The sequence below is a fragment of the Morchella sextelata genome (genome assembly GCF_020137385.1).
Source record: "Morchella sextelata strain SCLS chromosome Unknown scls_7, whole genome shotgun sequence".
NCBI classification, from domain to species: Eukaryota; Fungi; Ascomycota; class Pezizomycetes; order Pezizales; family Morchellaceae; genus Morchella; species Morchella sextelata.
The window spans coordinates 2,050,985-2,075,336 of record NW_025408622.1 but is presented as its reverse complement, the minus strand read 5'-3'; the positions used below and the strand labels follow the sequence as shown (position 1 = coordinate 2,075,336).

The 24,352-nt window shown below is 46.8% G+C and overlaps 4 protein-coding genes across 4 annotated transcripts; 2 read left to right on the top strand and 2 right to left on the bottom strand.

The window, feature by feature from the left end:
• Window positions 1–883: 883 nt before the first annotated feature.
• Window positions 884–1,332, top strand: H6S33_012210 (uncharacterized protein; the record flags this gene model as incomplete). Its single annotated transcript, XM_044843597.1, has 2 exons — window positions 884–1,080; window positions 1,152–1,332. The coding sequence occupies 2 exons, from the start codon at window positions 884–886 to the stop codon at window positions 1,330–1,332; spliced, it is 378 nt and encodes a 125-aa protein (XP_044695878.1).
• Window positions 1,333–1,678: 346 nt separating this feature from the next.
• On the bottom strand, window positions 1,679–7,553 carry H6S33_012209 (uncharacterized protein; the record flags this gene model as incomplete). Its single annotated transcript, XM_044843595.1, has 7 exons — window positions 1,679–1,770; window positions 1,848–3,897; window positions 3,962–5,342; window positions 5,401–6,209; window positions 6,271–6,344; window positions 6,410–6,770; window positions 6,822–7,553. The coding sequence occupies 7 exons, from the start codon at window positions 7,551–7,553 to the stop codon at window positions 1,679–1,681; spliced, it is 5,499 nt and encodes a 1,832-aa protein (XP_044695877.1).
• Window positions 7,554–8,733: 1,180 nt separating this feature from the next.
• Window positions 8,734–12,936, bottom strand: H6S33_012208 (uncharacterized protein; the record flags this gene model as incomplete). The annotated part of the gene is made up of 3 exons (XM_044843594.1): window positions 8,734–10,822; window positions 10,895–11,721; window positions 11,791–12,936. The coding sequence occupies 3 exons, from the start codon at window positions 12,934–12,936 to the stop codon at window positions 8,734–8,736; spliced, it is 4,062 nt and encodes a 1,353-aa protein (XP_044695876.1).
• A 4,035-nt stretch (window positions 12,937–16,971) lies between these two features.
• Window positions 16,972–18,703, top strand: H6S33_012207 (uncharacterized protein; the record flags this gene model as incomplete). The annotated part of the gene is made up of 6 exons (XM_044843593.1): window positions 16,972–17,024; window positions 17,087–17,113; window positions 17,175–17,299; window positions 17,357–17,555; window positions 17,662–17,789; window positions 17,838–18,703. 6 exons carry the CDS (start codon window positions 16,972–16,974, stop codon window positions 18,701–18,703), a joined length of 1,398 nt encoding a protein of 465 aa, XP_044695875.1.
• Window positions 18,704–24,352: the final 5,649 nt, after the last annotated feature.

Sequence of the window (24,352 nt, the reverse complement as noted above, 5' to 3'; positions counted from 1 at the left end):
GTATGGTGCTCTCATCTGATCAAGGGCGAGCAGAGAGCTGTACAAGTTAGGATTCACGCTTTGTGCAACTGGATGTTGACATCGTCACTACATGTAGGTCCAAGTGTCTTTTTAGGCTGCAATTGACTCACTGCGAGCGGAGTTCTAGATCCTCCAGTTACGAGTCTTCGTTCTTTCACTTCTACAGTGCTCAATTGCCCAAGCCATTTTGCATCGTGAAGGAAAATTCTCTTCATTTTCCACAGAACGTAAGCTTACGGACAGTACGCAAATCCTCCAAGATACCACATCTCCACACCCAGCTAGTACCTAAAAACCACATCCCCGGCACACTACTACAAAGCCCAAGTGTAAATCAGCCTGTAATCAGTGCAACATCACATATTACCAGGATCAAAAAAGTGAATACAAGCTTACTCCCATTAATATTCCCAACGATCTCGTATTCCACAGTACGTACATATTCTAACCAGCTAGTGAGGCATGAATACGACGTTGGTGCAACTACGACTGCCGAAGCTCGATCATCGGGCTTCCCGGCATGGCTGGGAGGTCAATGATCGTGTGACAGCTGGTTACTGAGAAGCCTATGTTCGAACAACAATTCAGTTACAATCAATGAAGTAATCAATCAATCAACAACCATTCAGTTCAGTGCAATTGGACGATATCAACCTCAGCTCCTCAATAGGTGAAATCCTCACCCACAGCCAGAACTGCATATAAACCCCCTCCACCATCCCCAACATATCTCCCCTCCTCACCCTCATCATCACCTTCATCCACAACACTCGCTCCAACTCTCATACACACTACTAATCTCACTCTTACTCTCGCTCTTAATACTCCTACCACCACAACCACCACCACCACCACCATAAAAATGTACACCCCCGCTGCCCTCCTCCTCACCACCCTCCTCCCCCTCCTCACTCTCCTCACCCCCGCACTCGCCACCCCCGTCAACGCCGTCTGCACCCAGTGCGACGTCAACCCGCTCGGCAACGCCGACAAGACATGCGACATCACCACCAGCTGCGTGCGCACAAACTACCAGGGGCAGTACCACTGCGCGTGCCGGTAACTATTCCCCCTCTCGTTCTGTTTTTTTTGAATTGGAGTGCTAATGGTGATTTGTGGTGGATCAATAGTGCCGGGTACAAATCGGCGGCCCCCAACGACGATAGCGAGTCGCACTACCGTGTCAACTTCCCCAACGAGGGATTCAGGGTTTTCACCAAGCCGGGTGTGGTCTGTGATACTTTGTGTGATGAGTACTGGCTTGGACCCGACTCTTGCCAGGAGGTCCAGGTCAGGCAGGCGTGTCTTTAGATCTACATGCATAGCGCCGCTGTAGATTATGGCCTAGCTGCTAGGTCATGATGGGGACGATCAAGTGAGATGAGGATTTATGTGTTTGGATCTGAATTGGTTGTCTTATTGTCGCTCCTTTAATTTCATAATGTCTTATTACTACGTAGCTACGTATTCAATGCACAATATATTTCTTAACTAGGAATCGTGGTCATTGGTGTGCCGAGTGATATTCTGTGATTGACATGCGTATCATTGACCGGGTTCATTTTTTGCCAATGCAGAAATTGAATAATACATTACATAAACTAGACCATAAGGTTACAAAACATAAACCAAAAACCAAAAAGAAAACCTGTATATATCAAACAAAAAGTCGACGAGTACACCCAAGGAAACACAAAATACTTGGCACCCCAAGGGACATGCTAGTAGAAAAACGGTAGCAAAACAACTCTACCCTCCCACAGGGGGAACGTCAGCGGGCACCTCAACGGGCACCTCAGCGGGTACCGCAGGGGGCGTGTTAATACCTCTGTCGGCCAACTGAGACGTATTCACGAACGCCCTATGCGTAGCATTATGTATCCTTCGGTTCTGAATAACACGCTGCGGTACAGGATTCGGCGCCCTCCCATCCTGCGTGATATTTGCCAGATCCGGGAGCACCGACTGTTCCACGTGCTCATCCGCCAAGCCAATTCCCTGGATAAAAATGCCATTTCTCCACCACTTGCGGAGCCCATCCCAGCTGTCTAGCTCAATATGAGGGTCTGAAGTAAGCAGCGATACGATCGCCCTCATCCACGGAGCATGCGGCATCGTCATGTCAGGCAGTAGAAAGACCGGCGGGCGTGTAAGCAGCCGCTCTATTGTGGTTCCGGCGGAGTCTATCTTTTGCGCTGTGAGAATCAGATAGCTGAGCCACTCTGGGAGCCTCCAGTCAGCGAGTTTCGCACGAGCGTCTTGTAAGATAGCCATGTCTGATAAATGTCCTGATCTGAAAGCGGTGTCTCTTTCAAATCTTTGCATAGGTGATCTTCTGTCACGTGGCCCCGTTGATGCATTTGGACGTTTGCTAGCATGAGCCCTGGCATTGGCGACTAGGCGCCTCCTTGCGAATTTGCTTGAATTCATAACAGTCCTCTTGAGATAATCCGCAAGCTCTTCCTGATATCTGTAGATTTTCAGGAATCTTTCAATTTCCGAGATTAGCATCTCGACAAGATCAGCTATGTCTTTAGCACCACATTCCTGGACCAGTCTCGATGATGGACTCTGAGTGGAAATATTTTGCGCAAATTCGTGTCCCAGAAGGACCTGAAGACGTTTGAACCAATATGCATCTTGATAGACAAAATTGTCAAGTTGAAATTCACGCTTTGCACGTTCAATAGTCACTGATTCCCATAGTGAATGCCCGACTACTGTGTCGTAGTCATAAACAGCGCTGTCAATCCCAAGAACTAACCTTCGAGAAGCGTCGAGCTCCTCAAATTTAGATATCTCTCTCACTAGCATAAAGATAAGAATCTCGGCAGAGACGAGGTCCACATAATCGTGTAGCCGGGCGAGTCTCTCCCTTGCTCTTCGAGTAGCTTCTAAGTGACTGGCAGCCCCCATTCTATCGAGCCCTCCAGGCACCGCGGGATCTGGTACTTCAGCTTGGACAATACCTAAAAAGTCTTGTCGAATTGCTGCTTCACTCCCCTTTGTTGATATGGCTGGGTTATTTGCAGTAATTCTTGCAGCTTCTGGAGTTCCCAATCCGCAATGCCATTCAAACAGATCTGTAAATATCTCAAACCAAGTCACATTACTGAGATTTGAAGCCTGCAGCAAAGGGGCGGCATGCTCTTGAGGCATTAACTTGTAACTGACTCGGAAATTCCTCGCAGCCAGGTTCCGGAGCGTGAGGGCTAGGCCAAAGTTACCCTCGACAACGAGCTTTCCAGCACTGATAGTTGGCAAACGTGCAGTAAATACCTCTTGCTGTATTATGCTTTGTTTCGCCCCGTTTGAGGTTCTCTCTGACCTCAACGATTGGGTGCTGAGGGTTTCCACCATATCTCTAAGTTGTCTCGCGCGTGTGTGTATGATCTCTGCCAGTCCCACCAACTCTTGTGTCGATGCCACGATTGCTACTTCCTCTGGAGCTTCAAAATCCCTGGCTATTGCGTATGTTGTTCTATCATAGGCTCTTTGGATTGTACTGAATGTCCCATTTACGCAATTCAAGTAGGCATCCTCTAACGCAGTTCGGGACGCCAGCAAGCGCTCCATTTCAACTCCCCTACTGATATGAACCGCCTCAACAGCGTCATTATAAGCAGCTTGTGCAGGTTCAAGCCTTCTTTGTGCTGTGGCGAGATCCTCCTGGCCTGCTGGTGTTGGACTAACAGTCATCTCTGCCGTCGCAAACGCAGCATGGTCCCTAGCTGTTTTAAGCCTTTTCTGCGCGATCATCACATCAGTATCCCCGTCCGCTACTGCACGTGCCCTTGCCACTTCAAGATTCTCTCTTGCAGTTTCGAAGGCAGCGTGCGCTTCGTTTATTTCCCTTTTTATTCTGATTAGATTTACCTGTATTATGTAGATTATGTTAACTTTGACAATTCCTTGGAGCACATTTACGTATTCTTCTTACCCGACCAAAAAGATCTGTCCTATCTGTTTCCACAGCCCTCTGAAGGCCCGGCATTCTCTCTGCGAATTCAGCCCTCTCGCCTTGCCTTCTCCTTCTTGTCCCGTCCAAGCCCGACTGTACATCATCATACAGAATGTCCAATTCTTCACGGCGAGTGATTGCTGCGTTTATCTCCGCTAATGCCGCCGTCCTCGCTAATGTCTCTGCATTTGACGCTTCCTGAAGCTCTGTTACTGCATTAGCAATGCCTAGTTCCAATCTCTGTCTTTCTGGGCTCTCTGTGGTCGTGATATCTGGATTTGGGTTATTCGCTGCTGGTATTGCCATCCTGCTATGCGCATGTACTCGTATTTCAGCTTCGTTCAGGCGCAATCTCGTAGTTTCCGCAGTCTGCGTTCTGTTCAAATAGGTTTCCGTTGTACGGTCTAATTCCTCATTCCTACGCCCAGGGACAACATTTGGAAACATAGCTCTTGCATTGGTATCTAGATCAACCGCGCATGTGTAAACAGTTCTTGATACTAGTTCTGCTTCACTCGCTCTCTCTAAAGCACCAACTGCCATTAATCTTATTGCCGCATCCGCGGTCGCTTTAGCCACTGCTTCTTCCGCTGTGGTGGGTAAAGCAGCAACTACCCCCTGCTCTATCAAATCTAGCAAATTGATCGCGGTTGCTCTCAGGCCGTAAACCAACTGTGCACACTGTCTAGTTGCTCTCGCAGCCAACCTTGCCGCTCTCGTGAGCCCATCTACATCCCTCCCTCTGTTTTCATCCTGTATCTCCTCCGGTACGGTAGGCATATTCGACCTTGATCCTCCCAGAGTATCTATTGCCCTCTCCAGCCTTAACCCAAACTCGTTCCCGATTTCCGCTATGAAGTTCGTCTCCGAGGCCTTGTCAACTAGGTTAAACGCACAGAGCTTTGCCCTCCTGTTCGCTCTATGCACTTCTGCCAGCGAAACCGCTGTGGCGTCTCTCAGATTCCTCGCCAGCTTTGCCGGCGTCGTCATCCCGAAGCGTTTCGGCGGAGGTACCCTTGGGTCTGGAACCTCAGGCAAGATGGGGTGCTCCCAGCCAGTCAAGATAAAGGCTGTGGTGATTACATTGCTGAACGTTAGTTCTTTACTGACCTTACCGTGCGTACTCTGTTTGAGAAACCAGGCGGGGTTAGAGGCGAGTTTCTCCCAGGTAGGGATCGACGGGGCGCCGTAGGCGGTTTCGGGTGAGTCCACATCGAGGCCGAGAGTGAATGAGTCCATTTTCTCGAGAGGTGGGAGGATCGTACGATCAACAGGCTTTCTGAAGAGTACGGTGTCGTAGGCGCAAGGTGGGACTTTGAGGGTGTGTTTATAGGCGTAATGACTTAGCCTCTCCGCCATTCTGGTCAAATGATTAGTATCAACACATATAGCGATAGACCCGTCTGGGAAATACCCACAGGATGGGCGATTCACACGTAAGTAGGTTCCTGAAGATCAAGCCCAGGCCGACCGCTTCACCAACCACATAAGACAGGCATATATCGTCCCTCTCTATATCCCTAGTCTCCCCACCTGTAGTAAAAAGTTTGTCCCTCTCCGCCTTGTGCATATTGTACCTCATGTTGTATATATTCGTAAACTCCTCCGCCTCCTCTGGCTGCAGACCCTCGGTGTTTGGCTTCTGCGGTTTAAGTTGACCGGTTTCCTTGAACTGGCAGAGGAACGGCTGCCACTTGTGACCCGCCAAGAGCCACCTCACAAGGTCACAGAATATGAGATTCGAATGCGCATGTGGTGCCGCCCAGGATCTTAACGCGTGCGGGGCATCGTGATTTATCCCAAGGAACCTGTGCTGGCGGAGGATACAATCAACTATTGCGGTGATATCGATGATGCCCTTATCACAAGGACATGTGCGATCCGCATAGTCCAATCCAGGCCCATGGAGCTGGAGAGGACATGGAGGGTTGTCCTGACCGCGTCGGAACTCTGTGTCGGTGGGTCTGTTGAAATGGAGAAAGTTGTCGGGGCCGGTGTCTTTGTAGCCGGGGGTGCGGAGGATGTCGTTGGGGCCGTTTTCACGGAAGGGTTTGCGGAGTGAGGCGAGATAGCTTTGGCGCCCAGGCCCTTCTTCTTGGTCTGGGCCGCCGGCGCCGCGGAATATGTGCTCGAGTGTTGCGTCGAGAGCTGCGATACTACGGGGGACGTTGTTCCAGATTTTGATCTTGTGTCTGTTGAGGATCAGATCTTGGAATAGTGTTTGGAGCTGTGGTTTTTGTAAAAGGTTAATGGAAGGTTTCGGAATATGAGTATATAGCAAGACATACGTTTGCGCGGGTGTTCTCTACACTATGCTGCAACATGTACGCGATATGGAATGTCACCGTGAGGTATCGATCAACTTGTTCCGATTACACCACCATCAGCACAAACAGCTCATCCATCCGATAAAGCGGTTAAACATACCTGATACCGTGAGCAGACTCACCAGCTCGCGATCCTTCTCCACATATTCAACATTTACTTCCCCCTGATCATTACTCCATTTCGGATCATCAATATTCAAAATCCCGACTTTTCCCCTTACATACTCGGGTGCATACTGCTTCATCTCACAGCTAACAGCCACAGCTCTTCTAAACTGCGTATGTGAAGGGTGAAGGCGCTCATCTTCATGGCCCGGGAAATTGTTGATATCGTAGAATCGTATGTGGTCCAGTGCCGTTTCGATTAGGGATAGTGCTGGCTCTATCTGGCTTGGCGCCGTGACAGAGACCGAGCCAATGATCAAATCGTCAGGATTGGAAAAGTAATCTACTGGAACATTCTGTACGGGCGTCAGTACTGCAAAAATATATCAAAACTAGCAATTCATTACCTCGTCTGTATAGCCGTTATGGCAAGTTATCGCCCCTGTTTTCTTGTCCTTGGACCATTTCACAGGCTTAATGAAACCCTCACTTTCTTTGATCTCCCCCGACAACCATCGAAGAATATCCTTGCCAGTGCGTTTATCGATATCCACCCTTCTCATGGCCACAGCCATGACATTCCCAGCTTCTCTTCCCTCCTCCTCCAGCGAGAACCTCTGACAAGCCTGAAAGGCCACTTCTCGGCGAGCCTCCAACCTCCCGAATTTTGCAGTCTCCTGCTCAAGCGCCAAGGCATTCGCATGCGTAGATGCAACAGTCCTTCCGGATATCTCTTGAGTGGCTATTCTTTCATACTTGATCCTCCTGCGGGCAATCTGTTGGAGTCTAAGTTGCTTGCCGAGATTCAGCTGCAAGTTCTCGTCAGTGCTGCGGCCAATGAGCCGCCAGAGACGGAACTCGATGTCGAATGGGTCCCCGAAAACTGCCGTGCGGTGATGTATGACGCGGTAGTAGCTTACAATGACGAGGATCAGGAGAGAGTTCGTGATGGTAAATGGATGGGTGACGGGAAATACGGTGGCTTTTTTCAGCACCCATATCTCCAGGAACGTGAAGAGTAAGTAAAATAACCTAAGTACCCGTGTTACGTATATCCGCTCAGCGATGATTGTTATCCAGAATATCGCGAGGGTTTGGTAGGCGAATAGCCACGGATTTAGGTATACGAACATATCCATGGAGCCGAATTATTCTACAGGTTTTCGATATAAAGCTGTGAGGGCAAACAGAATTCAAACGGGGTTGGGCGCGATATCACTCCTACGATTTGCGAGCTATGGCTACCACCCGACTTTAATGACTTAATTGTTTGTGTGTGGGGGAGCGGTCAAAGGCCACCTTGTTTCCCAAGCAGGACAAACATAGTGCTAATCAAGCCTTTGTTCTTCTTTATCCCACACGTCGGCAACCGCCCTTCCTGAGCTTGTGTAGAGTTTCTTTGTTGTGACGCACAATATAAATTGTTGTCTTGAGTCAATCAATGAATATTATTGATGCCCAGACGACTTCTCGGCGGTGGAGGATTGGTCATGCCGAGGGCTGGCTGCGCTGGCCGTACGTAGCAATCGCATGTAAATGTATGCTATAAGCCTAAGCCTGGAAGTTGAATCTCGGGTTATAGGACATATTGAAAATCCGAATCCTTGAGGTTTGGACGTGCATGTAGCACATGTGGATATCCAATGTCTGAGCTGGTGAACATCCAAATCTCTTCGTCCGGATGCTACTTTGTGGATAAGATGAAATTCTTAGCTGGCCTGGTTGATTATATACCGTATACATAGCCATATCTCTAAGCTAGGCTACGTCTACAGAGGCTTACATATTTATTCCTTCTTTCATTACCTAAGTATATAAGCAAAAAACAAAAAGTATCTCCGATACATGTATGTCACACTCAGTGTCTAACCTGACGAGTTGTAGATTAGTACTCCAGCTATATAGAACCGCGATAAAGGCAATTAATTCACCCACAGAATTTTTAAATTCCAAGCTGGCTACTCTAGATAGAGGTGACTAACCGGGTTAGGCGCACTAGCATACTTGTTAGAATCTGTATTCCTTAACCCAGCTATCAATTACATGTATTCAGGCGTGATGGATGTGGCATGCTTTTTGATCATGCGTGTATACTTGTACGTAGGCCAGCAGCGGGTATGAAATCATCTCGTATCTCCAGAGTGATCGGATCACAAGTTATCACTCGCCCGTCTTCCCAGGTCTCGGCGAACCTGCCAGCGCAAATCCCAACTCAATAGCCAAAGAACTACATGTATACATGTATATATATTGTTCCCAATATTTAACCCAATATCCTAGAAATTATAAACAAAATACATATAAATACACCCAATACAATCAATTACACCAAACATTCAACGTCACCTGTAACATCCTCAGGAACTGCGCCTTCTCCACCGACATCTCCAGCAGCTCCTCATCAAAGTCCGACTCCGACTCCGAGTCCGAGTCCGAACTCGACGACGCCTCCACCTGCTGGATCATCTGCGCAACCTCGTCATTGATCTCGAAAAAGAGGGACGAAATCGTTACCTCCGGCGGCGGTAAATCCGGATTCCAGTCGCCTCTGAATCCATCCCTCTCCGCCGCGTCCTCTGCAGGGGGCTCCTCTGCCGGCTCCTCCGCCGGCTCATCTGCCGGGTCCTCCGTTTCAGGGACCTCTTCGAACTCGTCCACGTCCCTGTCCCATATAGGTAGATCATCAGTACCGTCCCAGTTCTGTTCCACGCCCGTGCCGTTGCACCAATCGTTCGCATCCCCATCATCGTCATCGGCATCGTAGTCCGCATCACCGCCATCTACACCCCACCCTCTCTCCTCCTGCCGTACCTCAATGACCTGCGGCGCCCCCGCCCCACGCAGCATCACGTCACCCCTCTGCGCCCGCGGCGGTTGTATCCTCCCCGCTCGCTCATCCCGCAATCGCTGCAGCGCGCGGTTGTCAGCCCTGAGGTCCAAGTAATGGCGTCCTGGCTGCGAGCGCTCGTAGCGGGTAATTGGTGTTGCTCTCTTGATGACTCTCCGCAGCAGCGGCATGTAGAAGTTGGTTGGGCTGTATGTGATGTCGAAGAAGCGCTCTGCGAGCGTTCTGGACCGATCACGCGTGTGGGGGCGGTTGTAGCGGAGGACCAGTAGGGCCCAGTGGAGGATGATGGGGTCGGTGGTGGCGAGCTCTGAGCTGGCTGTGGCTCTGGTGTTGCGGGAGAGGAGGGTGCGGAGGGCGGGCATGGTGAAGGGCGCGATTCCTAGGAGGGTTGCGGTGACGAGAGTGTCCCTGCTATCCTGGGCTGCCATAGGGCGCAGTCGCTGGACGAAATCCCGCTCGCGGGAGGCATTGAGTTCCTGCAGGGTTACAAGGCTTTGCAGCAGCGCCTTGATCTCTGCGGGCCTGTTGGCCCAGTTGTCGCGGTATTCGTTTTCTTCCGCGGGCTTGAGGAAGAGGCCGCCGCCTGTGACGGCGTGGTCCCGTGCGGTGTCGGTGAGAAGGTCTCGGGTTATGGTGAACCAGTTGGGGCCGTCCGCAACAACAGTGCTTATCAGTACATTTCTGGCGGCTGCAATGATTTCTAGATCTGCAGGCGTGAGCCCAACAAGCCCTAGCAGAGATGCGTCCAGTTGCTCGCGCATGGTTTGGACCCTTCTAATATCATTTTGATATTCGTGCATCAGCTTCAACTCAAAATACCCAATCACCATCTGCAGTATATCTGATGACATCGTCGCCCAACTTGGAGAATCAAAGAACCTGAGAATCTCATCCAAGGTGAACTGCCTTTGGGACTGTAGGTAACCAGCCTCTATCTCGTCTTGCCAACGGTTTGGTTCTGCAACCTCTTCTGCCTGTTCACCTCCATCACCGTCCCCACCACCACCACCACCACCACCTCTATCACCGTCCCCACCATCACCACCACCACCTCCATCACCGTCCCCACCACCACCACCATCACCACCACCACCACCACCACCATCACCTCCGTCATCACCTCCGTCATCACCTCCGTCATCACCTCCGTCATCACCCCCGCCATCATCTTGGTCATCCTCCTCAGGCCTCTGTCGACGTCTAAAAGGCGTCGCCACAATTTTCGAGACAACATATTCCCCAAAGGTCTTTGGATGCCTCCGCCAGAACTCCTCTAGGAAGTAGTAGAGCATTCTCCCCGGGTCCATAAATTCCACCTTTCTACGGGGGCGGTGGACAGAATTTCGGAGCACTTTGTCGTCTATCCAGGAGACCATGTCACATCGTCTGAAGGACGGATTGTCGACGTAAAGACGCACAGAATTGATTAATCTGGATGTGGCGTGCCATCTGCAGTCGACGTATTGGGGGATCTCTGGGCTGCTTGGCTCTCGGAGGAAATTGATATTGTGTGCACCCATCATTGGTTTGTTGCTCCAGAGTCTTAATCTTTCCAGGAGCCTATAGTATAACTAATCGTTAATATATGACATACATGACCTGTTAAATCGCTAAGCTGAGGGGTTCTCTTACAGTCTTGGATTTTCTGTAGTCATTAGAAAGCGAAGTATCATAGATATACCAAGAACATCACCAGTCACATATCCCAGCAGGACAGGGTCTGTCTGGAAGTTTGGATTCGCAAAAGTTCGAAACATTCGAGCCTTCGTCTCCTGTAATACCGCTGCCCATAGCCGATAGTTCGGGCAAGCACGACAGCACGCTGGCCCAGGTTCCTCCCATTGTAGGCATTCCTCCACGCAATCACTACCATGATACCGTGGCGCTGGTGGCGCCAGTTGTGCTGGAATACTGCTCTTGAGCATACGAAGAAGCTCCGAAGACCGGTCACCGTGTAGTAGGCACTGCTCGAAATCATTGTAGTTGCATCTCTCCCGGGTTTCTGTCCAGGCCCGTATGTCAAATTGGATTCCATCGTCATCGGCAGGCTCTAGACCAACGTCACGCATGATAAATTCGACCATTACTGCCAGGTCGAGATTGTTAGACCGGCACGGACAGGGGTGCCCATAGTTATCGACGGCACCGTTATGGAATCCATAGGGGCATCTTGTCCCCCATATCGTATCTGGGCCAAAGTTGAATTGTGCGGGACGGGGCGTATTAAAAACCGCGCGCTGGCCGTCATCCCGGAGCCTGAGTTTACAGGTGGGGCGGAATAATGCAGCCCTTTCAATGAGTACACCGCCCCTTCTCTCGACATCATTAAATTGTCTTCTCTGGGTCCCTCGGTAGATTTCGTCGAGAGTGGCATCCAGAACAATAATGTCTTGTTGAGGATTAAACCAGACCTTGATGATGGTTGTATCAAAGATGATTTGTTCAAAGATGGCTGCGAACTGTTTCAGTACTCATGTCAGCATCTTATTACTACAACTGGTTAAATGATATATGGGGGCTCCAAGTACCTGCTGCAATTGATCAGCGGTCTCGATGTTCCGGATCATGTGCAAAATATGAAAATTAACCACGAGGACTTTGTCAACAGCAATGCTCATACATGAAGCTAAATGCTGATCCTCCTCTAGAGGAAGATAGTCTCGATTTTCTGCTCGCGCTGTGCCATCTAGGATAATATTTCCATCCGGCCCAATATCATACCCATTTGGTTGGCGAAATGACAGATCTCCAAGGCCTCTTAAGGCCGCCACACCCTGTCTATAGAACTCTGTTGGAAATACCAAAAACTCCACGTCTATTCCCACGGCATACTTGAACTGGTTGCGTGAGGGCTCTCTCGTGGTGTAGTATGGAAGGTTTCTCAATGTCTGTTTGATTAGGTTGATTGCAGGTGCAACTTGGTCAGGACGCTCGACCGATACGCAATTTGTGAAAATCACAGTCTCATTTCCAGGAGCCGGGAGGTTCCTGTTTGAATCCGGAGTAGTGGCAAATGAATTGTGACATTGGAGCCTGTCCCCCTCGGTCCACCAAAGCACCTCCCTAATCTCAGAAGGATCGGTGAGAGCAATTCGAGGTTCGGCACCCGGCAGCGGTTGGGGCCTGCGGTATTTGACATACTCAAGGAAATCATATGCATGGTATCCAGAACGCTGAACATCTTGAGGACTAGATAAAGGATTATCCCTCCTGCGCTCCTCCTCAAGTCGAACAATGTCAAACAGTTCTTTTTCCTGTAGCTCAATGGCTATGGGTATGTTTCTGCGGGCCGCTTCCAGCGCTATATCGGCCTCTGAATCCACCTTGTTCTCGGGGTCCACGAACCCGGGAGTCCCAATGCCTTGATTTGGGGTCCAACTTAGCCCAAGGATGAACCGACCCGTAAAGGGAAGTCGATAAATATAATAAAGACCGCCATTTAAAATTATCAGTATAGCAGAACTCAGGCGGTAAATATACCAGTAACTCGAACCTTGAGTATCAAATTGTACCCATTGAAGCAATGCGTGCACACAGATAGAGATGAAGGCACAAATAATTATGAGCCCTAGATTCCGGCCCGTTTCTTCAGGGGTAAACCCTCCAATGTGGCTAGCCCGGATGAAGTTCAATGCCAGCAACGTGCAAAGAATAATCCATTCTAGATCTGTCATTTCTTGCGAATCGAAGTCCAGGCAGGTACAGTCAAAAGGGAAAAGTATATAGAAACTGTTCCCTCCTTGAATAAAGTGGTATCAAATTACGTCCAATGGTAACCGGGATATATAAAGGGGAATTTAATAAAATGGGTGTGATACCTGCACTCCAATACATGCTATTACAATACCTTATAGAGTTTTTACTGGGACCTTGCCTTTGTTTCTGGGAAGGTAGTTTCTAAACGCCTGATTTGGCGTATCAATAAAGAATTTGAGAAGTAGTCATTCAGATAAAATAATAAAGCAGTCGCTTCGAATGTTCCTCAAGCATGATCCAATATGTTTAATTCCGAAATTAGTATATTAGTAGGACTCGGAATAAAACCAGCAATATTAGGAGAATAGTGGCCTCACCAGATGAATGGCCGTTTAGCAGGTCAAAATAGCACAGTCAAATCAGTATATAAGTAACGCAATCATGTTTCCTTTGTCTTATTCCCCCCCCCCCCCCCCCCCAGAAAACATTATACAATGTCTTGGCCGGTTCCACACTCGCTGTATCCGCTTCCCTTTCTGTATGCATATGAATCACGCGAGCCCCTTTGTTCGAAAATTTATGAATCCCTTGCAGGGAATTATCCTGCTCGAAAGTTATGCCCTAAGCTATTATTAGTCATGTAGATACATCTATTTTGAACACGGAGCTAGGATATAAGTTGTGACTACATGTACTCTCCCAGTGGCTAGGTATCATACATGTATTTTTCACTCATCTCCGGCTCCAGGCTATCGAGAGGCCCATGGTTAACCTTTTTTAGGCTTATTTGATGCCAACACACCCGAATGTTTTATACCTCGGGGCAGGGACCCTCGTTTCTCGAGAAAGTTAGGCCACTCCTCCAAAAATACTGATGCCTCGAGACACCTGCCTGCAGAGTACATGCAGCGGCACTAGTACAATGCATATGATACCGGATGTGATAATAAATCATATTGTGGCCCTGACCAAAACTCGATTGCTTTTAGTAAAAGAAAAGATCCGTCACCAAGATCATCATGTTATTACACGTATACCATATGCTCTCCCTAACTTCTAAAACTTTAGGGGCGAAGGGAAAACAGCATTCCCCACACAAAGTTCGAAAATTCAATGCAGATATCTCAAGTATGATAGTGTCGTATATCGGTTTGGAATCCATCAATGGCCTTCTAACGGAGGGTACGCGGTCGGAATCCAAGCGTCCTAAATCAAGTGTAAGGTTAATCCATCAACTACCAATGATAATATATCCACTTGGATACATTGTGGTCCTGGATAGAGAATGCTGGTCGAAATAATCCCTTGTTAATCGAGCCTTAAACATACAATGAAGCTTAGCCTACTAGCTGCCGCGCATCCGAACCACGTTTTGGATTGCGTGTCGGAAGACAACCGGTTGGCTAGGAGATCTAGATGTTATGTGATGTACGTACGTATGTATGTATAAAAAGCTTGAACCTACATAACCACATACGGGTACATGTAACGTTATAACTCTAAACGGACCATCTAGAAAGGTAGTGACCAATGATTCCGAAACGTAAAGTACGTATTACTAGGGGTGTGCCAACTCGCGACTGCGAGTTGTACTTTGGATTATGGGTATCAAATAAAATTTAATTCTCCCTCTACAATCATGAGGGGCCTTCGGCCCCGTCCTCCTCTCAACGCTCAGCACTTTGATGTGTCGTGCTTACTAAACACCCTGCACCTCTCGACCAATCAGATGCGCGAGAGTTCCACAAAACCTTTAATCTAGTACATAGTAGATTCCCCAAATCTTAACAGGAGGTTGTTTTCTTACCTCCCCTATTCGCAGGTAATCTTCGTTAGAATAGATGCAATCAACTTCAGATTCAATAGATGTACCTTCAAGTATGTAAAAGACGCGCATTTTATGGCATTTATGGGTATAGTATAACTAGACAATCCAGTCTTCGACACTTTAGGCCAGAATCATAAGATACGATGATGCAGGACAGCAGTGTGGAATACATGGTTATGAAGAACAATTCTTTTTCTTATTCGGGGTCTTTATGGAATTAGTATCGTTGTTTTCCTGCATGTGCCCGATGCTCCCCAATGCTCCTAAGAAACTCAGGAACGGGGGTCCTAAACCAATCTTTCTAGCCCTAGCCAGCACGAGGGTAATAGAAGGATGCCCATTCGTCTTCTTGCCTGCCCCGAGTATCGCAAGCGGCCTGCCGTAGAGCCGAGAGATATGCCTCAAAGGGCTTCGTGATATTCAAGCCTTTTTGTTTTGCTAAGCAAGCTTTCCTTGCTTATCATTGATTGGTACATAGTTGCAACCTCCACAATGCTCATCACCTAATCTAGAGTAGTGCCCATGGGGACTCCAGAGACCCTAGTTTTATAAAAAGCAAAAAGCCTCTCTTCGTAGTGATGGTGTCGTTGCGTTGTTGTCGATCCACATACATACGCGTACACACGGACCAGGCAATGCTTTCCGAGTCAACCCCAATAATTTCAAACCTCTGATTGAACACTATCCGACCGCTTGATTTGGTGTTCTTTCCTTTCTAACGTTCGACGTTACGGAGCGGAGGAAGCGCCGTTCTTCCCCTTAGAATTTCGGTATCCTCCCGGGCCGGTTCTCTCCAGGATGTGGGTGGGTTTGGGCCATGGAATTACCTACATGCACAGTAAACTTCAAAAACCCTCGTAACTACAGTACATGTAATATGCATGTTTATCTGTATTCTACTGTCAAGTGTTAGCGACTTGTCGATCACAGGTTGGAGAAATACATAGTGTACCTACAACATGTGTATGGAGGGGGAGGGTCCCTTGTCACCCGGTTTGATAGGCTTCCGAGAAGTTTATAATTTAATATGCAGCGTATCTATTTCAGCCAAAATTCCACTACCTCGATAATTCAGCGACACGACGCCTGCATCTAAATGCCTCTGATTCTGAAGATTCGCTCGTGCCACGAGATTAAAGAATTGTGGGGCTTTTTCGGTAATGGGAACCACTCTAGAAACCAATCCCTGTGGCGGTCTGGCGTCCTAGAGTCTGCACGTGTTTTTCCATAAATAGTGCGCCTAACGCCTACACGGTATTCACTTAAGAAATGAGCGGGGTGGAATAAGCAGGCGAAAACACAGCCGCACTCCGATCATGAGGGGGTGATAACATGTAGAAAGAGGGTGGTGGAACAGAAATTTGGATCGGAATGAAACAGCAGGAAGTGAAGAACTTCCTTTCTTTTGCTGCGCGCAAGCTAGAGCTACATGTAGTAGAGATGACTGAAGACGCGTCGTCGACTGTGTGAGTGGACAAGTAGGGTCTGACCTGCCGACATGTATGTATGTAGAGTACTAACTCCAGGTGTTAGTGCGTGAACAAGCGAGTGTATGAGCGTGCCACCAAATTGAGCGGTCTTTGAATACAGTATGATGGGCCACATAGACTTAGTCTCCTAGCTATAGTACCCGTTTATTCCTTCTTGACCGTCAAGTACATAATAGGATCATAATCTCATCATCAGTTCTCAAACACACTGCGCGCGTGTGTACCTACATCATTTTCTATTATTATTCCACCCCCAGCGCATTCCTGACAACATTCCGGGTTTTATATCTCCTCTGCGTTCAACAGTGCCAACCTCTAGCTAGGCAGTTCAGTTCTCTAGGCAGTTCAGTTATAGATTAGCTCCCTTATTCCAGCGGCTTATTGTTCTAAACCGCAGTTCTCACATTCTATGGTAACGAAGCACACGATCCTCCCTTCCACCTCCCCCTCGAACTTCTGTGACCCCCATCCTGTCCACCATCACCATATCATAATCGTCTTCGTCCGCCCAACCCGAACATCGTTTTGATCCTAAACAACACTTTCACTCTCTGCCCATCCACATACCCGCAGAATATCCTCGTTATTTCGACCACTGCTAAATCCTGGAGTCACGATTGTAGAGTGTTAATCTCTCTGAACCTCCGGTCAGTCACGGCCCCGGAGATCAAATACAGCAGACTACACCTTCAAAAATGCCTGCTCTAGATGCCCTCAGGGATAAACTCCCGAATAGAGTTGTCCTCTCGTAAGTTTTCTAGATTGTACACCAAAGATGTTTGATTGCAGACAACTAACGCGTCACACCAGCTATGCCTTTGACTATTTCATCATCATGTTAGCAGCCCTCCAGCCTTGATTTCACCACGAGATTCGACTAATCCCATAACTTGATCAGATTCTTCATCATCGCATTTTCAGCACTCGATTCAGCGGAGCCTCATCACCAGCGTTTTTCGCTAAACAACGAGTCGTTGCAATACCCATATGCGGACCCTGAGCGAATCTCAGCTGCCGAGGCAGGTGTGATTGCTTGCTTGTTCCCTTTGATATGTGTAATCTTCTGGACCATGATCATAGATGGTTTATATTCGCACCACAAACCAGCACAAGCCAGGAGACGTCTCTTGGGCGGGGGCGGTAAATGGACGATGGCGGACAGATTATGGGAGATGAACTGTGCAATTTTAGGGTTGGGGTTAAGCGTCGCGGGATCAATCGTAATTACCGGCGCACTCAAGAATACGACAGGCAAACCAAGACCTGATCTCATCGCGAGGTGGGTTTGAGACACTTCTATCAAAACTTGTGGATGGAATGATTCGGGGCTCCCTCAAGCTTACAGGGCTTGGGCAGAGACGAGTAAAACTGACGATATGAAATAGGTGTATACCAAAGCCTGGAAGTGAGAACCAGAAGCCATGGGGTCTTGTAACAAGTGACATTTGCACGCAAACAGATAACCACATCCTCAAGGACGGTTTCAAAAGCTGGCCATCCGGTCATTCCAGCAGTATGTTCCCACAACCTTGGATTTTCTTCAGAAAGCTGACAACACCAGTTTCATTCGCTGGCCTTGGTTTTCTATCATTTTTTCTAGCTGGTAAACTTCACGTCCTAGACACCCGTGGGGAAGCCTGGAAAACCATTCTGGTTATCATTCCTCTTCTTGCCGCTAGTCTTGTTGCCGTCTCTCGAATTATGGACGCCAGGCACCACCCTTTTGACGTTATAACTGGGGGTCTGATGGGATTTTTGGTCGCCTGGGCATCGTATCGCCAATACTACCCTGCTATCACCGATACTCGTAAAAAGGGCCGTGCCTACCCAATGCGATCTTGGGGGACTGATGAGGCAGACCGAAAGCTTGGCTATGATGCTGCAGGACAGTTCAACAGTGGGCTCGTAGCAGACGAAGAGGAAGGTCAAAAACTCGGCGTTTTCAATCCACAGCCATCCCCAATGCCATTGTCAGGAGCTGGTCTTTCGGGTGTTGGCGGAACAGGTATGGGCTTTATGATGGAACGAACAACTAGCAGCTTCTCTAACGAGTCCGCTGCAATTCAAGCCCGAAAACGCGAAGCCCAGAGGGCTGCCGGACGAAAGAACGGATTCTACGATCGCGATGATGAGTTCGTACATAGTTCAGAGGAAGGTATCGAGCTCCGTAACGCCCCTCAGCCCCTCCGAACATCGTCATATCCGCCACCGACAGGGAAAAGTGATGAAAGCGGAGACACTAGCTGGGGGATTAAACGGGCAACAGAGGCCATAACGGGAGCAGGAGCTGGTCAGGTTGGTGGATTCGAGCCGGTACGAAGGTCGGACACAGATTTTAACAATTTTGATATTCAGAGTACAGCTATGGGCAGCCGGGAATTGAACAGGGGGGGATCTGGAGGCTCGACGAGCCCACTAAAGGAATAAGTGCATTGAACGATGGCAGGGTTTAATTGTGATTTATCGTTATCTTTTTCTTTACATATTGATACCTGTTGAGTCACATCTGCTTTGGTCTCGTTCTCTGGATGATAGAAAATTGATTGTTGATACCTTGTATTTTTGTACTTCATTTTTATTACCATTTATTTATTTTCGTTTTTCTTTTTGTCGTTTTCGATAGCAACCATGCACTAGGGCTACCTATTTGAGCGAATATCCACAACTTATTTTTCCTCGGCATGTTCTTTGTTCAGTTCTTCGTCTTTCTTTTTCTATTGCTTGTTTGGGATACCGCGGCTTTATCTACATACTTTCCCTTATTTTCTTTGTTCGTTCCGGGATTGGGGGTCAAGGAGGGAGGTCTATGTGTGAATAGTTCGAATTCGAAAGTTGAATGAATGGAACGACCTGAGAACACCATTTTCCTCACATTTGGATTAGGAATTCTTGGGCCAGGGACGTTCATCCTCCGCCGGAAGTCCCCATTCTCGATGTTTCAGGAGGCGCCCTGAGAGGTCCGCGGGGTGCCTTTGGCTTCGTCAAGCACTCTTCTCCGAGAAGGGCTCTGTCTCCGGTCTACTGGAGTGTGGCGCTGGTAACTGTAACTAATCTCAGTCTAATTAGCTAAGCCTAAGCCTCGAGAATATGTCGCGCGTTTGGCGCGTTTAACAATACCCGCGTTGCCCATAACAACCATTCAACATTCTTGAGAACATAAAGTTTAACACCATAGTATTTGTGATACATGAGCCTTGCATATACATATATAATATATTACCATTTGCGTATAATTTCTGCGGCGATATACGAATGCATTAATGAAGTCCTGTTAACGCGCGAGTATGCGAGATGAGTTAATTTTGGCAATTTTTGCCGGTGCTCATGCCAGGCGCGCGGGTATTCCCAAATACGTGTGAAGAAAGAAACAACTTACGCCCAACTCTCGAGCATCATGTGGCTTGCATGCGCTAGGTCTTCCGAGGTCCCATATTGGTACGTACATAAGCGCCACTAAGGCTCAACTACGATTTACTTTACATACTCAGGTCTAGTAGCACCTACATTTACGTATTTGCTACTACATATGCATACATCAGTATACGTATACGAAGTCGAGTATATGTAAGTAGAGTACATGTACTAAGCATCATGCTATAGATATGTACCCACTGTACATACAGTACCAAAAAGGGGGGTGTATACATTACCGAAGTAATACGGTAGTAATAGAGCGTATTTGCCAACCGTCAATTTCAACTATTGACACTTCAAACTTGACAGTTTCGGGAGGCAAAATTGACAGTTCCCCGCAGTGGCCAAAATCGATCTGGTTAACGGTATGACAGAATAAACCCCGAAAACCAGACAACCCATCACGCTACCTGTGAAGTACGCTGTTGGAACTGAAAATTCATACCCATGATACTAGCTTCGGTAGTAACAAAACTGGGTACTTGTGATCCTCCTGGTATATCTCACAGCACGCCGCCGCACCGAAATTCAAAATTAACAGCCCCGGTTGCCATTTCGGAGCCCCACAATTTGTAAATTCTTGAAATTGACGGTTGGCAAATACGCTCTAATACCGCTTTTTTTTTGATTAGAGAGTATTTGCCAACCGTCAATTTCAAGAATTGACAAATTGTGGGGCTCCAAAATGGCAACCGGAGCTGTCAATTTTGAATTTCAGCTGGGCAGCGTGCTGTGAGATATATGAGAACCACAATTACCCAGTTTGGCACCACTGTAATTAGCATCATGGGTATGAATTTTAAGTCCCGACGGCGTATTTCATAGGTAGCGTGACAAGCTCTTTGATTTTCCGAGTCTATTGTCATATGCCCAACTATACCATTAACCGGATTGATTTGGCCACTGAGGGGAACTGTCAATTTTGCCTCCCGCAACTGTCAAGTTTGAAGCGTCAATAGTCGAAATTGACGGTTGGCAAATACTCTCTATTACCATATTCTTTCCATTACTGGTTTATTTCGGTATTCTGTGCAATAAATAGTTCCAAAAATACTGCAATGTTGGGTGATTACCGTAATTGCCAGAATGCGTATTGCACCAAATACCGTATCAATACCGTATCAATACTGAAACCTATCACCGCACATCGCCGCACATCGCCGCTAGCGGCCCGCGCCCCCACTAGTGGCCGCTCGTCCCCCTGTATACGTTGACTGCCACCTTGTCAGGTGTACAGACATGTACATCATGATCAACAGCTTCAAAAACCTCGCCTACATACACATACCCAGCATCAGTATGATGTACATGTAGGTACTCATCAATCTGAACTGATACCTGGGTATATAGGAGAAGAAAATTTTATTTTTCAAAAGTAGTTTGCAACTTTTGCACCCCCATCACCGGAGGATTGAAAACCATGAAGATATTGATAAATTAATATCTGACGATGTTTCATAGGTCAAGGGTCATGAGATACTTCATGGTCAAAATATGCATTAGGGTTAGGTGTTTAATATTCTCTAGAATGCCGTAGTAATACTGTAGCTAAAGCAATACCATACTCTGTAGAATACTGTGCTACCCTAGAATACAGACTGCGGAAAACACCGGCATCCATCCAAATGCGCATTTCACATAATAAGTATTGTAGAGACTACTGTATTTCTGTGTAGACTACTACCTTGCTAGGACTACGGTATAGCTATGGTATTGCGTCACAGAATACAGTAATCTACAGAATGTGGTATTTGTCCGGTATTGAGAATACCCCCCTTTTTGGTACTGTAGTACCAGCTACATGTCTTTAGTCTAATTATAATTCAATAGGGCTAGCTAGAACAGTGTCGATCACTCCATGCAGTTATATTTAACCATGTCTTTAAGCACATAATTGCATTTTCCCTTTCCTCCGAGGCCGACAAGTACATTGAGCTTGAATCAGAAGTATTCAAAGCACCTTACGCAAGTTTCAAGTTGTCCTAGGACCATGCATATGATTTTCTCTGCATATACTTGTATACTGAAGCATTCAAAATAATTAAGAGGAGGACCTTAAAACTTTGATTAATGGACAGATACCGTTTTAAATCATGAAAACGTACGACCACGCGATGACCAGTATATAAACACGCACCTCCAGCACTAACAATCGGTATGTAACTTAGAGCAACTCAAATCAGTTAATTGGTTATTTATCTACTAGATTCATCTCATCTTTACCTAACCAATTGTTACTTTTTTTTTACCTCCGCCTACGCAAGATATATATTCAACATGCCACCAAGAAATGTTCATTACGCTGATCGGACTGTCTTGGAAAGCCTTGCTTGGTATTATTGGGTTTTCAACCCTATCATGATTGGTCTATAGCTATATGGCCCTTTCCGCACCATTATGGACCTCTACTTACGAAGGGGTCTAGGCCAAATTCTTCGTCTTTTATTCGGTTGCTGTGGGTTCTTCCGCAACTACATTTTACTCTTCCTCGCCGCTATAACCAGGCTTTTTTACTGTCCTCCAGCGTTATAGACTTCATTCACCACCCTATGATGCGATCTCGATGATTCCGTTTCCGCATCTCCCATTAGCTCACTAAGATTACTATCATTCTCGGTATCTATCATTTCTTCTGCGTTAATGCGCGCCTACATTAGCTATCTAACAGTAGCGCCCACTCTCTGCTGGTTGGATTAGTAAGGATTGCCGCAGCTTGCTGGCTGCAGAGGTGACCTATGGCGATTTCCTGATAAGTGTGCCAGGAGTACGTACCCGCAGTCAAAGCCTATAATTTTCTAACTGCACCAAGCACATATAAATATGTCAAATTGCTTAAATCCCAAGCGATCCAAAAGAGAGATCGTGCGGTTTTCTTCCTGCAGGTATCAGCTCAGACTATCGCAGATATCGATCGTTCGGACTGTTACTGAAAGTATGCCGTTTTCGAGCGCGACGTTTTTTTCGAAAGAGGAAGTTGTCCTAGGAGCCGGGGCCTCAGAAACAGCGGAAGAGACAAAAACGAGAGAGGGAAATACTGGGGCAAGAAAAAACTTCGAATAAGGCCACTATGATTAATTCGGAACATACGCCATTATCAAAGCCAAACTAGAAGGGGTCAGCTGCGAATGATATATAATCAAGGTACAAATGATTTGGGTGGAAGCAAATCCACGGAAATTACGAACGAAAGAGTTGAATTGCTAACTCAACCTACCCTTTATCAAAAGCTTTTTAAAACTTGTCCTAGGATTATTAAGAACTTTTCCACGAAGGTTTATCTGTCCGCTCGCTCACTATATTACACCATGGGGTTAAGGTTTGCGGTTTTAAGTCTTCTAAATGGAGATATGTCTCTCTTGCAAGGGTTACGTGCAGCCACGAACCACCTTTGGTTGGCTTTTCTTAGGGGTTTATACGTTGCGAAAATAGTACACTCTTATGTGGTTATACTATGGGCTCAAGTACAGGGACAGGTACTAATAAATGATGGAACGCCCTGGGATACAGTTATACCTGCAAACACCGTATGTTGGTGGCGTTTTACCCAAAATAGGTATCACTGTGTCTCAGCGTGTTCCATCACTTATTACCTTCCGCTGTATATCGCAATCTATATCATAATATCACTACAGCTAGATATAGCTTTATATCGATTGATCATAATACAGACCTATGGGACTTACATTTCTTTCCGAACACAATTGAGAACACAGAGAAACCTCAAACATTTACCAAACAGCTTTGAAAACATACTGATAGTCTAGATCTTTTTGGTTTTTGCTATAGCTTGACATACTAGCACTTACTAGTAGCTATATATAACCAGCTCGAGCTATCCTTAATTGTAGAATCGCTCGACTAGACACATGTATGTATAATTATATATAAGCTGCGATAACGATGGCAAGTTGAGGATACTAGATATATATATATATAACGAATGCTACTTCCTGTGCAGAATTTATAATTATGTACATACTCGCTTGTCAAGCATGTATTTGCCCAACCAGCAAAACACACCAAAAATCGAAGTTTTCAACTCATAAAAAGTCCCATAGTTATACCAAAACTGCAACAACCAAGTATACTATAATTTCGATAAGGGAGATGCACGCTTCAAATTCTTGGCCTAATTGAGATACTGGTAAAGGTGGAGAGGAAAGCAAACAAAGGACTTTTAAGACACCCTTCGCCTCGTTCTTTATGGATATGGCCTAAAGGTGGCGTGTAGAGTCTTTGAGGTGTCTAGATAAAAGATGCATAGTTTCAGGAGAGATTGGATCGAAAGCTCGAGATTCTATATATTTTGCTGGTTGCGCAAATACATACTTGATATGCGAGTACATGGAACCCTTCTTTATGTTTTGGTTCATGGTATATCACTCGGTAGATGTGCTTACCCTTCAACCAGGTTTTAACTTTAAATCCTTACTTCGATTCTATATCTACACATATAACATAGCCTCTAGATCTATAAAAGGTTTAATATTTACTGCTTGGAACTGTTTATCAGTTAAGCTTGCGACCAATTTACTATAACAACGAAAATTTACATAGCTCCTAGATTCTTCATGGCCAGCTTCAACACGTCATCAACATCAACCTCCACATATATCTCAAATGTTTCACTGACATTTCAAAAATCATATTAGCCAGTATCAA